Source organism: Raphanus sativus, chromosome 3 (genome assembly GCF_000801105.2).
Source record: "Raphanus sativus cultivar WK10039 chromosome 3, ASM80110v3, whole genome shotgun sequence".
NCBI classification, from domain to species: domain Eukaryota; kingdom Viridiplantae; phylum Streptophyta; class Magnoliopsida; order Brassicales; family Brassicaceae; genus Raphanus; species Raphanus sativus.
The window spans coordinates 2,171,075-2,183,243 of NC_079513.1; the positions used below are offsets into that span (position 1 = coordinate 2,171,075).

General features: G+C 33.8%; 3 protein-coding genes across 5 annotated transcripts in view; all 3 read right to left on the reverse strand.

The window, feature by feature from the left end:
- Window positions 1–12,169, reverse strand: part of LOC108844555 (protein STRUBBELIG-RECEPTOR FAMILY 3) — a 17,622-nt gene that overhangs the window by 3,791 nt on the left and 1,662 nt on the right.
- LOC108844273 (beta-glucuronosyltransferase GlcAT14B) lies at window positions 2,873–5,721 on the reverse strand. 3 transcript variants are annotated; one of them, XM_018617495.2, is made up of 6 exons: window positions 5,247–5,721; window positions 4,537–5,143; window positions 4,386–4,461; window positions 4,183–4,298; window positions 3,392–3,906; window positions 2,873–3,056 (listed from the first exon to the last, which is right to left on the reverse strand). In XM_018617495.2, the coding sequence occupies exons 2-5, from the start codon at window positions 5,138–5,140 to the stop codon at window positions 3,398–3,400; spliced, it is 1,305 nt and encodes a 434-aa protein (XP_018472997.1). In that variant the 5' UTR covers window positions 5,141–5,143; window positions 5,247–5,721; the 3' UTR covers window positions 2,873–3,056; window positions 3,392–3,397. The 3 variants fall into 3 exon arrangements, with proteins under 3 accessions (XP_018472997.1, XP_018472998.1, XP_018472996.1); XM_018617496.2 differs by having other exon boundaries at window positions 2,873–3,078; XM_018617494.2 differs by lacking the exon at window positions 2,873–3,056 and having other exon boundaries at window positions 3,110–3,906.
- LOC108844845 (vesicle-associated protein 1-4-like) lies at window positions 6,801–8,531 on the reverse strand. The gene is made up of 4 exons (XM_018618134.1): window positions 8,232–8,531; window positions 7,648–7,826; window positions 7,310–7,492; window positions 6,801–6,831 (listed from the first exon to the last, which is right to left on the reverse strand). Exons 1-4 carry the CDS (start codon window positions 8,529–8,531, stop codon window positions 6,801–6,803), a joined length of 693 nt encoding a protein of 230 aa, XP_018473636.1.

Consider the following 12,169-nt stretch of genomic DNA (forward strand, 5'->3'; position numbering starts at 1 on the left):
TGATGTTTATAGGCTTTTGTATTTTTTTAATTGTTAGTACTATGTGGTTATTTTCTAATACTTTCAATGATTTTTCTACCCATAACTATAAAAAGTGCTTGATTTATATTTAAAACTGCAAAATGATGATTTTGGTTATTACCAGAAATTCTTTGATCCAAATATACTTTCCCTAAAAAGATGAAACTAAAAAACAGAATTAAATAGATCAATTGTCGATATTAGATACTGAATTTTGATAGATTATAAATAGTTTAATTTAAAAATTTGTATCTAATTTAATAATTTTAATTTTAATAATTTATTACATTGATAGTATATTTATTGGACATATATTTCTCCGCACAAGGGTATGCAAACATTCACCTAGTTGAAATTGAAGATAGGTGAGTGAGAGAGTGAACCTTCATTTCAACATCAACATCATTAAAAAAGTTGATCTTTTCTCTGTTCCTCTAAATTGACCGACATATCCATCAATTTTAGACAGTTTTGAATGGTTTGTATGTGATCATCGACATTTCGTCGTTCTATTGAGACAAGGGTTTTGTTTAAAGAGTATATAGACATATTCAAATTAATTAATACTCACCCCATTTGTATGTGTTTGGTATTTTTGAAAAAAAAAAAAAAAACAACGTTTAATAAATTTAGTTGGAAGAAAAGAGGAAATGCAGGGTAAATTTTATGTTCTCATTTTGTTTATAAAGTCGATGTAAGTGTTCTTAGAGCAGAAATTTTCATACTATAAAATATAAAAATAAGAAGTGTTCTATACTGTAAATTACTCAAAAATGAAAGATGTTATTATATTGATGAAAATAGTCTTTATATATACTGTAAATTACTCAAAAATGAAAGATGTTATATATATGATGAAAATAGTCTTTTTATAGATTACAACTTGATCATTTTTTGCAACGAAACAACTTTGAAGGAAATATTAGACAAAGAAATGTCAATGGTTGTTATTTGTAGCAATTAAGATGAGTCTGAAAATATATTTTATGGATTATTGGAAATATTCAAACCCATTATCATCATCTGTTTAAAAGTGAATATGATAACTTGAATTGTCATTACTCTGCTAACACAAAGAACTTGGAGGATAAGTGTTACATAGATAATTTGAATTTTCACAACCATGTCAACAAAATGAGCTTGAATGATAAATATTGATTTTGAAGATTATATATGTTGTCTTGATATAAGAAATCATGATTTAAACATTTTGTTCTGGGTAGATAATTTTTGGCAAATCTAAAAAAAATTGAACAATTGGAAAATGTTGCGTTGTTATTCTTGCCACCAAACATGACATCAAAAACCGACCATTATGATGTTCATGAGATCTTATAAGATGCATTATCACAAGAGATTTCATTGTGAGAATTTAGAAAACTATAAGTTGGAACCATCTGATTATGTAAGATCAATGTTAGATGCTATCAATTATGCCAGTTTTAGCTTGAGATTATTAATATCCATCTAAAGATTATATCCAAAATTTGTCAGAAGATGTCGTATTAATGAATTTGGAAGATGATCAATCGACTATTATAATATTGAAGTTTAAATTAATAACCTCAACTTCATAATATATGGTATCTCAATAACATATCTCGACTATCCATTGTGAAATTAATATATACTTAGGATGTTTCATAGTTTAGAAGAAATTAGTGGCAATTTATTAACGTTGATGATGAAATTGAAAATAACAATATGAAATGTCGATAGTAGTTTTCACCTCATTGAAACATTTACCACTTCTGGGACTCTTTAAAAAATTTGGATGCAGATCGAGAAGACAATATCATGAATTGTTAATACAATAACGAAGATTAGATATGAAATCCAGGGAAAATCCAACTTTAAGAAAAACCAAAACGAAATGACTCATATTTACTAAATTTTCTTAATTATAAATGCCTAGATTTATGCATCTATTTATCTATGTCTAAATTATAATTATTAATTATTTTATTACTGGGACTATATATTTACATAGAAGTTCTAAAAAACATTTATCTTTATCGAGTTTTGCTAAATTTTGAACTGGTCTGGCTCGAAATTGACAAAAATATTGATTATAAATTTATCGATTTTTTAATTTATAAAGATTCTAATATTAGAACAAAATTATTAGGACGTCACTTCCAATCTCTTTCGTATAATTTACACTTAATCCGTTTGGTTTATGTGTATATATATCTAAAGTTTTCCAAAAATTGAATAAACAGAAAACTTAATACTAAAATATTCTTATTAGAAAACATCTGAAATTATTATTTTTTTATATTTTTACTTGAACAATCCAAATGATGTGATACTTTATCACAACAACTTTAATTACTCAATATGACTATTCAAATTATTCGAATTTATCCCCAAAAATAAAAACGAAAACAAAATAGAATCCAATTGTTTATATTAACCGGTTTGGATTTATTATCTGAACCATACTAGAATCCAATTTCATAAATAATACTTAGCAGTTTTTGTTGATATGCATTGAATCTGCTCTAACCCAATAAGATTTGACAATACAGTCCTTTTAGACAGTACAGTCTAAATGAGTCTATATGGATTGCAATATTCTACTCAGTCTTTTTTATTGGGTCTAAGTACAGAAATTCTTCAGCGATATTGTGTTTTTTGTAACTACAATTACACACTGAAATCACTCTAAATCTTTGTTTGCTCGTTGATGGAAGCCAATTTAGCCAACTAAGTTAAATCTATGTGCTTTTTACTTATCTCCTTTTGTCATCTGTTTTGGCATTGTCTTTCTCGCATTTGGTGTAACAGTTTTTATATATCCATATTCAAAAGAACAGAAATTAAAAAAAAACTGTACTGAAAACCAAAGCCAGTGTCTCATGGGTTAATTACACATTTACACTGATTTGTTTGGGATAAGTGAGCTCCATGTTTTCACAGAACTAAAAAGGTGATTAATAATTAGTGGAGAACCACATCCAAATCACAATGTCATAGTTACATTCGATCTACATCAGAACGTCTTCCTTGGTCTTTAAACCCTTGACTGGCTCCTAAACACAGCTCACACAATATCTGTTTAGTAATTTACACATTTATTTCAAACCAGCTCATAAAAGGTTTCACTAGCTACATGTCAATCATCTAACCACCAATAATGGTCTATTGTCTCAAAAGAAACTTGCCATTTTCTTTGATCTCAAGAGGTACAACTTTACTTAAACCTTGATCAATTTGAGCTGAAACTTTGTAGCTTTCTACTGTTCTTGCTTTATATTAGAAATTTTTTAAGATACAATGATCCTTTTGTATAACGACGACACCTACAAATCTATTGAGGAAAACACCAAACAATGTACAGTTTTGAGTTTTGTTTTATAATCATTACCTCTCATCATGAACACTGTTTACTTCTGAGTTCATCAGATAAAAGCGTCTGAACAAGCTCCTTTAACCTCTCAGCACCAGGTCCCGGTCTCAAAACCGAGTCCTCACCCCTAACAGAGCATGGATCAGAGCCGTTCTCCGAGCTCCCAACGCACCAAGCTCCTGAGGAGAACCTGTGAGTGCGTCCCAAGAGCTCCTTATCTATCTTATCTAACACAGGATCGTTCTTGTGGAACTTTCGAGCAAAGGGAGCTTTGCTTGTGACCATCTTGTCGAAATCCTTCATTGATAGAGAGTTCGGGTGTTGCTTTGGTGGATAGCCCCAAGAAATGTAGTGCAGGTCATGCCCTATAGCTGTGGTTTTAAACTCTTCAGTGTTGCATATGACTGTGTGGAAGTATCCTTCCGGTGAAGATACAAAGTTGGTGTAGTACATCAACATCGTCCTAGGGAAGTTATCCCATCCCAAGATTGAGTACTCAAGGAAAGACCGAGTTAAAACCACCCATGCTGAGCCTGCAAGATCAAAAGACAATACATAAGGACACGTGCTTATGTAATATTGTCATGTGGATCAAAACTGGCCCTGAGATTTTGGGAACTGTTTTTTTTCTCTAACGTCTGATTAATTATGCATTACATCGATGACAAATATTACATATAGACGATTATACGACCAACAAATTTCTACCACCATATGAGATTTTGGGAACTGTTAGTACAGACAAATGTTTCATTTGGCTTTGCCCAAGACCAGCCGCAGTGTGGAGTTGGAAATGCTAAGTTACTAACCTGTGAACAGATTGAAAGAAGTGGGGATTGATCTATGCTGTGTAGTCCAAGCTATTTCAGTTTTCTTTGATAGGTATAAGCCAGGATCAATAATGATTGATTTGGCCCTCTGGTTCCTGATAAGAAGCAAATCTTTATTACACTATTACACTATTACATGAATAATTAGTTAGTTAGTTGTCACTCTACTGATTTCTACTTACAGTTTCCACCCGGTGAGCTTCATATTTTCAATGAAGTTCACATTCCGAGACAAGTTGGAGAAGACATACAACAAATCTGCAAGTTCAGTAATAAACAAGACTCACAACTTTGTAAACAAAGGATCAAGATGTCATTTGAGTTTTATCTAACCATCTTGTGTCATGAGAGGATAGTCAGAGGCACTAAGGTTGATAAACCAATCCCAATCCAAGCTCTCCTTAAGCAAAACCGCCACGGCTTGAAGGGTACAAGCGATCATTGTAGGGCCTTTATAGGTGACAAGATTAGACTGAGACATGACACGGACGTTCTCAACTTGTAGGAATGTAGGATCACTCTTCACAGACATAGCAAGCTCCAGCCTCTCCTTAGGTGGGGCTTCAAGATCTAAATGGAGAACATACTGGTTTCTTGGATGATACACAGCTTGCAGAGTCCTCATCATCCTATGGCTATCTCCTTTAGTCCCCGAGATCAGATAAGCTAACCTAGGAAGAACCTCTGAAGAATTCGAACTCCGGTTTGCATTCAAAGACTTTCTCAAATGTGATTCGACAAAGTATTCTTCTGAGAGATTATGAAAAGGTAATAACGGTTCTTCTTCTTCCACATAAGTGGTCTCAAATCCAGCATATATTAAGAGAGTCACCGACAAGACCAAGCTTGCAAGAAACGGGAACATCCATTTCCTGTCTCTGAAAACCCTAAACCCTGAATGTCTGATCCAAACCACCTTCCTATACACTTTCTTCATTCCCTATTCAATAAACCCGATTCAGACAAGGGGACCAAAACTGTCTCTTTTGAAACCAAAGTCTTAATCTTTTGGAAAAATAAAGACAAGGGTTGATAGAACTTACCAGAAGTACACAAACCCAATAGAGATTCTGCTGGAGAGTTTTATCTCCAAAGCTCCCTCAATAGCTGATTAATAGAAGAAAGGTGATAAGAACACCAACAACCAATGCACCAACCGAACAATAAGAAAAGGGTTTTTAGTACTGTTGATTGCTTTTGGCATGGCAAGCGAGAGAAAAGCTTTGTTTAGTACTAAGCTGACTCAGATCTAATTTAACTAAATCGAGTTCAAGAAACCCAAACTATGCTTAAAGTTTAAGTCTTGCATCCTTTAATAAAAAACATAACAAGACAAAGACTGATGATTTGCTGCAGATGAAAACTAGGGGAGAAGCTTCTTCTAACAGCTTTACAGGGAAGACATCAAATCTTCTGAACAAGTCAAAAAAGCTTATTGTAAAGAGATGATCTTTTGTATTTTAGATTTGCAGCGGTCTGAAGAGGGGAATGAAACCGACGCGATGGTAATAAACCAGAGAAAGAGAAACAAAAAGGTTGTTTTTATTTATTTAACTTAAATAAAACTTAAAAAAGGGCTTCTTAGTGAAAGGTAACTTAAATTGTTGGCAAAACCAATCTGATTATAATGTTCTTTCCTTATGGGATTAGTTTAATTAATGTTGACTACGACCTCTTAAAGTAAATACTAAATACGTTTTGAAACTGAAGTTCTCACACGCGCGACATGGTCGAGAAGGCGCGTGACCGATGTTCATTTGACCAAAATAGCTCACAGCACGTGTTATATAAAATGGGCAGTGTGAAAAGTTAAACTTTTTTTTTTACTGCCCATATAAATTAGATCGTCAAGTCACAAGTGGGACAGACGAATAAATTTTCCGAGGAGCATCTTCTGTCCGGATTTGATTTATATGAAAAATATATTTTTTGTTCTTTGTTTTTTTTGTAAGTGTGTCTTCTTGACCATTCCTATTTCGAGGAATATAAGACATACTCACATCTTCAAAATCTTTTTGTAATCTCTAAAACACCTCGATCTCTGTTGCAAAAGTTGCCAATCCATCGGGTTAGAAGTTATGTCTACTAGGTCCGAGTAGTCTGTCTCGAACTGTATCAAAGTTATTTTCATGTCTCTCATATATGAAGTTATCCAAAGTAAACCTTCCATCTCATCATGCACAACTGAGAGGTTCATATTACACGCTTTTAATCCAAAATGTTCTAAACCCATCTTATTCTTCAGACTTCACCCTAAGTTTTACGCCGCCATTATTGATATATGAAACATCAATTTAACATGTAAGAATTCGAGGTATTCAAAGAGACACTGTTTCGACCTCTGTAATAGAAGGATCGTCATGATCTTCATTTGCTTCAACTCTTTTATTAGCCTTCCTCGAATGAAAAGATAAACTTTAAGTGAACTAGAGTGAAGTTGGTCTTTCAGCGAAGCAAGTTAAAACTGAATCCATCTAAAGCTATTCAAAAGAGAATTCTTCTTTAACCAACAAGTCACTAACATATCACTTACACTTAATGGCGTAGCTTGGAACCACATGGAATAAAATGAAGATTCATATGAAATAAGATCATGATTAACCCCATCTCTTAACTGGAGTTTTGTAACTACAGTTAAAAGAATTAAGAAAAGCTAAGAATTATATCTTAAATAAAAAATATAAGAGTCGTCTTTTAATCGAAAAATGTAAAAAAAACGTCATACCATCAGTTAAGAATCCCAGCTTCTTAACTCCAGCTAAAAGACCGGGGTTAACCATTCTTTAAAATAAGATCTAAAAAGGCAAGGAACAAGAGAGAAATGTGTTTGATATATTAAATCACATTGATTTGATTAGTGGTTTATTAGTATTTTTATACAAGAAGAGTCTGAGCTTCGAATTCTATAGAATGGAAGCAAAACAGTCGGCCGTTTTCATAAAACAGACGAAATTGTCAGTTGTAAAATAATAATATTTTCAAATTTATAATATTATAATTATCCAAATATCGAGAAAAAGATAAATAATTTGGTAAGTTTCCCATTGGCGTTTAGTGTTTACATGTATCTAAAAATGGGCTAAACAACTTAACGAGTGCAGTAAACAGGCCCAATGGCCTATCTTCTTCATCCACGATCCTACCCTTCTCGTGCAAAAGGTCACTCTTTCTTGATAGATCCACTTGACCTTGACCCGATTCTAGAAAGTTCATAAACTGGCATCCTCCATGTTGTTGTAGCATACTCTCGACCTCCTTAACGATTATCGTGACGAATGTACTCTCGTTACTGCAACAAAGAAAAAGGAAAATGTTCAGACATTACTTGGAACTGAAGCTAACCAGTAACCGCGACATCCTTTATAGATTTGGACCTCATGATAAATACAAATATACAGAAACATCCTTTATAGGGGTATTAATAAGGGTTGAAAGAACTTTGACCTTTTCTTGTCGGAGGTCAAACCAATTTTGCAAGAAACAGATGCCAATGCTTCCTTCCATCTCTCGGTTCTCTGTTTATCACACCGATATTCCCACTCTCGATCCCTGAACTGATCGCCGAATGCTCCTCTTAGTTGTTTCACGGTAACTGGTTCCACTTTGAAAAATATGGGAATGACCTATATAATACAAGAAATGAGTATGAATCTGTGATGCGTCACCAAATGGTTCAGTAATCAAACCGAGTTAACAAACCAAACTCAAAGTCCATGGTTTGATTGACTCATTGTTTTAGTTGTTATTTTCTTTGTTTCAGCAAATAATCTAGACGTGGTTTGCTTCCTAAACTTTAGGATCAAGCAATTCATGTCTCACCTTCTATTTCACGTTTAAACTTTGCTTCCTTGTTTGTAGGAACTACTAGTTCCAATATGCTTCTATATAAATGAAAAACCAAAAAGAAAAGGCAGAGAAATTTGTCTGAAAGTTACTTGTGTTATAAGTTATATTTTGCAAGTGTTTTTGATCAACGATTATAACAAAAATAAAATAAACAGGAAAATAATCTTTACAGACAAAAGCACCTTGAGTAGTCCTTGATCTGCACGTTCCTTGATCTTCACGAGCTCGTCTAAGCACCATATTGATTCCGTGTACCTCCGGGAGAATATCACCAAAGCGATGGTCGACTCTTCGATCCTCACCAAGAGATTGGTTAGGTCTTCACCTTTCCTCTCGAACATGTCTATGAAAACGTTGATCCCATGTCTCTGGAGAGCTTCCACGAGATGGCTTACGAAACCGAAACGCAGCTCCTCTCCACGGAAGTTGACAAACACCTGATGATGCTTCGTCCGCGGAAGTAGGCGGCTACTGGCTTCCATTGTATAATGAAGTAAGGCGAGAGGCGTAAACAACTGGTGCTGTGTAAACACAAAACTGAACCCAAACGTGTACAATCTGTTTGGACAGAGAAAGTGGTCTGAGTTAGAAATAGTTTAAATTGATCGATGGTGCCAATATCATATATAAAATAATAATAAAAAACAAGTTCCAATCCAAAACCGTCAATGGCCCTTGGAACAAATGATCTAGTGGTCGAGATTTGACTGAAGCTTACATGGATATGTTTGATAGAGACATCGAAAAGGGCTGCATTTATTCTAACATCTACAATGTCAAGTTCAGTCCTTAGACCAATCATCTTATGGTCGAGAGTGTTTTCTCGAAGACAAAAACTTTTCAAACATACATTAATGTATACTTTTGTCAACGGGACGACAAGTCGTTGTTGTTTTTTTTGACAAATATATAAAGCTAACAATTTCGGTTTTTCAGGTGAATTTTCCGGCCAAACCTGTGGTTGTCGTCACTGTATTAATAGCGCTTTGTAAATCTTGCAATGAGTACTATAATCTAGTATATTCATATGTCAAACAAAAATCTTAACTGAATGAGAAATGAAGTGATGAAGATGGTAATTTGGTGTTAAGAAAACACTGCGGTTTTGGCACAATAAAAAAATTGGACCAAGTTGAGTTTAACTGAATCTTGAGGAATAAGTTTTTGTAACTCAACTTCCCACCCATCTAATTCTAAAGCTATTTAAAAGAGAACTCTTCCTTGACCAACAAGCAACTAAGATATCACTTACACTTATCAAAGTCCATATGTAGGAGAGCGATTTAATTACTGAAAACAAGAAACTTGATGATCAATCATGTCAAGAATCGTTTTTATTACTATGGTTTAGGCTTAAGGCTGCTGATGATCTTGACCTTGGTGAAAAGATGATCCAGCGATGATCTCCCATGCGCATAGCCTTTCAGCTTGAGGTTGCTGCCTTTCTTGATGATCCAGCTCAGTTTTGTCACTCCTAGGAATCTGATTAAAACTTACTTATCAATGAAGAAACTACGGCTGATTGAACATTGATGTCAGAACAAAAACAGAGGCAGTACGCATAGACCTGTTCTTCAAGAGGCATTTGAGCGGTAGAAAGATTTGGAGGAACAAGGATACGGTTCTGATCACGTGCAGACGATGTTAAGCCATGTTCAATCGTATGATCACTCCTTTGCATCTGATTAAGCCTTGGAACATTAGTACCAACATTGATAGCGGAAAAGGAAACAGAGCAAAACAGAGACAATAGTAGGCCAAAAACCTGTTCTACAAGACGACGGTTTTGATCACTTGAAAACGTTGTTGAGGCACGTTACGTCGTTTAGTTACTTCTTTGCATCTGATCAGGAGTCGGATCATTAGTATCAAGACTGGAAAACGTGATCTAACATCGATGGCGGAACAAGAAACATAGGAAAACAGAGACAACAGGCCTAAACTCTAATGACTAGTTGTTCTTGATCATCACAAAGTTTGAGAGTTACCGTGATCGACTCTTCTTGCGGATTGTGATTCTCAGCTTGAGATTAAGAAGGGAATAGTATGGATCTTTAGGAAAGTGAAAGAAACTTATAAAGGCGCGAGGATTAAACAGAATAATGGGTCTTTCATCAAGCGTAAAGAATGAAATGTTGGCTGCTTATAGCATGATCTTATTGGTTTGGTTAAACCCGGTTTACTAAATCTACTTAATTAGAAAGTACAATTAATTAGTTTAGATGAAAATGTCATTTTACAAGCACAGTACACAGCTTCAAGAATATACAAACACATAATAACAAGTTCTATGAATTTTCTAAGGAATCAACGTCCCAGTTTTTAAAGTAAATGTAACACTTACAATTCCTTTTGGTTTGGTATGGTTTAGTTCGGTTTATTAGACCTCTATTAATAAGTAGCAAGTGTAGAATGTTTAGATGAATATGTTACATAAATAAGAGTTGTATGGTTCATATCTAGTAAGTGTACAATGTTTCACACCCATAATGCAACACAAAGCAATTACTATGAGCTCAACATTGATCAATTTACTCGAAAATGGTTTTTTTGTTGGCTGAAGAATCATCTTAAATCTTCTTCATATATGAGAGAGGATTTTTATTTTAGTTCTCTCTCTAAAAACATCCTATGCTCGTGAAGACTCCTACCATCGTCTTCTTCTCCATGTACTAATTTCTTTTGATTTTTTTCTTGTGTTGTTCGTTGATCCTGGATCCATCGTTTTCTTTTGCATCTAAATCTGATCACATTGTCATGTTCACCTTCTTACACTTCCCTACCTTTAAATCTCGCTTTCTCATCATCCATAGATCATCATGGATGATTAGACTCCGCGTACACGGATCTGGGCACAATCGATGATTCCAAGTTACAATGCATAATAGAAAACAAATATCTAATGCTTAAGAGGAGTTGAGTAAATTTTGTACACTTCAGTTTATTCATCCCATATCAAATCGTAATCTATATCACCAAATAGAATTTTGTGTATGTATATATACTTTATAGTACCAATGGACAACCATGTAGCATTCAGAAGCACTAGGCACCAGAGTGGTGACATGATGGGAACTCTCGAAACACTGATACATTATGATCTAACTTTAGCCGAAGGTATTGTTTCTTTTGCTTCTTGGATTTTAAATACCCAAATGGTTTGATTCCACCAAATCCTTTCTTTTTCAGTTATTTCATGTGTTAGACCATTATGTTGACCTACAAAAATAAAACCGACGAGATGACATGAGCCAAGAGTCTTCATAAGTACTTGAACAGTCAAATTGGTTCTCTATTTACCACTAGAAATGGACTTGCTATAAGAACTTAGGGAGAGTGACGTAAGGCTCGGATGAGAAAAGGTATTTGTGGGAATATCAAAGATCCAATCAAATATTACCTAATCAGATGATGATCTCCATATGTGAATATTTGAAGCATGTATCTTTGCATGTTTCAAAACCTAAGATTCTCTGACGATAAAAAAAACAAAAAAATTATTTGTTTCGACAACTTTTTTATTTCAATGTCTTGCGTCGAAGCAGAATAAAACCCAAATTAGATTTTGACCTGTGCTACTTTTTAAAGACCAAATTATGACTGATCATGATTTTTAATTGTGTTTACAGTGTCTTACTATATTGATTTTAGATATTTAGGCAACAAAATGATATGCATTGTTTTACTAATTGGACCAATTTGTTGGAATGGTTCAACCGTGACTCCTTTGTTTAGTCAGGTACATGTTGTTCCTAAAACAATATTGTGTTGATCAAATAAAATTGGCCACAACCGATATAATTGTTAGAACTGATGATTCAATTTTATTGAAAAACTCGGTCACAAATTCAGTTATATTTGAATGATATTTCCTATAGTGGTAGTACATCAAATATAGTTTCTTGTTCTTGAGTGTCATTGATTTGGATATAGTGATATATAATACGAAGAAGAACATTTTTGCCTAAAAGTGTTAAAAAATTTTTTAATGAAGATGTAAGATGAAAATGGAGGAAGAATCGTGGATAGATGGATAGTGGTTATAGAAAGAAAACAAATTATTAACTATTATTTAGTTTTTGAATATTTTAATACTAAAAGTTGTAGAAATTGTAAATTA

Bases quoted from the DNA above. Each gene is read 5' to 3' on its own strand.
- LOC108844845 (XM_018618134.1), bottom strand. From the start codon at position 8,531: ATGGAAGCCAGTAGCCGCCTACTTCCGCGGACGAAGCATCATCAGGTG. The intron at 7,493-7,647 runs GTCAAAGTTCTT...TCTTTGTTGCAG, and splicing joins TTGACCTCCGACAAGAAAAG to TAACGAGAGTACATTCGTCA. The intron at 6,832-7,309 runs GTTTACTGCACT...TTTTAACTGTAG, and splicing joins GAAGATAGGCCATTGGGCCT to TTACAAAACTCCAGTTAAGA.
- LOC108844273 (XM_018617495.2), bottom strand. From the start codon at position 5,140: ATGAAGAAAGTGTATAGGAAGGTGGTTTGGATCAGACATTCAGGGTTT. The intron at 4,462-4,536 runs GTTAGATAAAAC...CTGAACTTGCAG, and splicing joins TCCTCTCATGACACAAGATG to ATTTGTTGTATGTCTTCTCC. The intron at 3,907-4,182 runs GTTAGTAACTTA...TTGATCTTGCAG, and splicing joins TTCTTTCAATCTGTTCACAG to GCTCAGCATGGGTGGTTTTA.